The 1,605-nt window shown below is 44.1% G+C and overlaps 1 protein-coding gene across 1 annotated transcript; it reads left to right on the top strand.

The window, feature by feature from the left end:
• Positions 261-1,122, top strand: LOC110435035. Its single transcript, XM_021460323.1, has one exon. It carries the CDS (start codon positions 340-342, stop codon positions 790-792), a length of 453 nt encoding a protein of 150 aa, XP_021315998.1. The 5' UTR covers positions 261-339; the 3' UTR covers positions 793-1,122.

The raw sequence follows: 1,605 nt of genomic DNA, 5'->3' as shown, positions 1-1,605 counted from the left end.
AGACGCGCGCATGCCTAATACTATGGCAACCACATATCTTTGTGACTTTGCGGTAGCCCACATGAAACGGAAAACCAAGAAGAAGCTAGCACATGCACTATACATAGATAGATATATATACATGCAATCAACTAGGACCAAGAGGAGAGAGAGGTAGGGAGGCAAACTCTCATGGCCACACACTTACATCAGTCTCCATGCATTTTGCCACCGATGTGTGCTATATATACATCCAACAACCATATCAGTTCAACAAGCAAAAACCTGTCATCATCAACAACAGCTAGCTAGCTAGCAACACCACCAAATAAACATCCACCTCGCTAAGCGATCGAGAAAATGAAGACCACCATGGCATCAGCCGCGCTGCTCTTAGTGCTAGCCCTAGCGCTAGTGTCCGCCCCACTCACAGCAGAGGCAAAGAAGAAGAAACCGGCAGAGAGCGTGGCCGCCGCCGGCGAGGCGGCGGAGGCGAAGAAGGTCCAAGACAGCTTCTGCGCCACGCTCTGCCAAGGCAGGAAGGGGATGGACCTCATTGTCTGCAAGGAGTCCTGTGAGCTCTCCCAGCGCTCCAACCTGGTGCTGTACGGGCGGATCCAGTGCAAGGGCAAGTGCACCGAGCAGAAGGGCATCACTGCGCCGGCGATGAAGGTCTGCGAGGAGCAGTGCGACAAGGACTACGTGGTGAAAGCGGCGGAGGTCACCGCTGCATGCAACAAGACTTGCGACAAAGAGAAGAACAAGATGCTCAGCGACAATTGCAAGAAGTCCTGCACCCCTCCTGCAGCTTGAAGCATGCACTTCAATCTTCTGCTGCGTGGCATTCAACTCAAGCCGATGATCGTCGTCACTGGCTAGCCGCGTGCAACAATCATTTTTGATGGGTATATATATGGACGAAACTATATATACCCCTATTAATTTGGTATTTTTCTAAGCTAATTGTTTTTGTATGTTCAAAATATATCGCCAATCGATATTGATCCATCGATGATATATAGTTTTATGGACTGCTCTGTAGCAGGCCAATGTAATGTCACGCAAATAAGCATTTGTATTTTTGTTTGATTGATTGAATGAATGAATGAAAAGGCATGCTGGCAGTTGTTATCACTAATTAAATAATCTTTGGTTCTATTATATCCACATTGGTTGAATGAATGTTGTAAATGTCAAACACAGTTTTTCTTTGCTAATGTTTCATGCCTGGATTTTTAGTCTCCATTATGTGTGTGTTACATATTGTGATTCACTAGCTACTGCCATGGAAATTGGTATGTAAGTATTGGCTGATGAGCAGGTTTATATAAACATGCATAGAATAAAGAAATTAAACCATAGTGCAAATAAGTTGATGAAGATTAAAGATGATCATAAGGTGTAAAAGAATATGAAACAAAAATTCCTCCATTACCCAAGAAATATTAATAGGCAGTGGACATTAAGGACCTCTTGGTTGTTGTCCTCCTTTCCTAATAGGCAACACCAGGAAAAATCAATGGCTTAAATTGCTGCCTAGCCTAGACAAGCCTATTTGGACAAGCAACTAAATAAACCCTAATTGGACGGTGGTTGCATATCAGTCACACAATCATGAATACGTTT

Source organism: Sorghum bicolor, chromosome 4 (assembly GCF_000003195.3).
Source record: "Sorghum bicolor cultivar BTx623 chromosome 4, Sorghum_bicolor_NCBIv3, whole genome shotgun sequence".
Lineage (NCBI taxonomy): Eukaryota > Viridiplantae > Streptophyta > Magnoliopsida > Poales > Poaceae > Sorghum > Sorghum bicolor.
The sequence above is the reverse complement of the archived record's forward strand: the minus strand, read 5'-3'. Positions and strand labels throughout refer to the sequence as shown.

Excerpts from the sequence above, each read along its gene's own strand:
- LOC110435035 (XM_021460323.1), top strand. The coding sequence starts at position 340 with ATGAAGACCACCATGGCATCAGCCGCGCTGCTCTTAGTGCTAGCCCTA.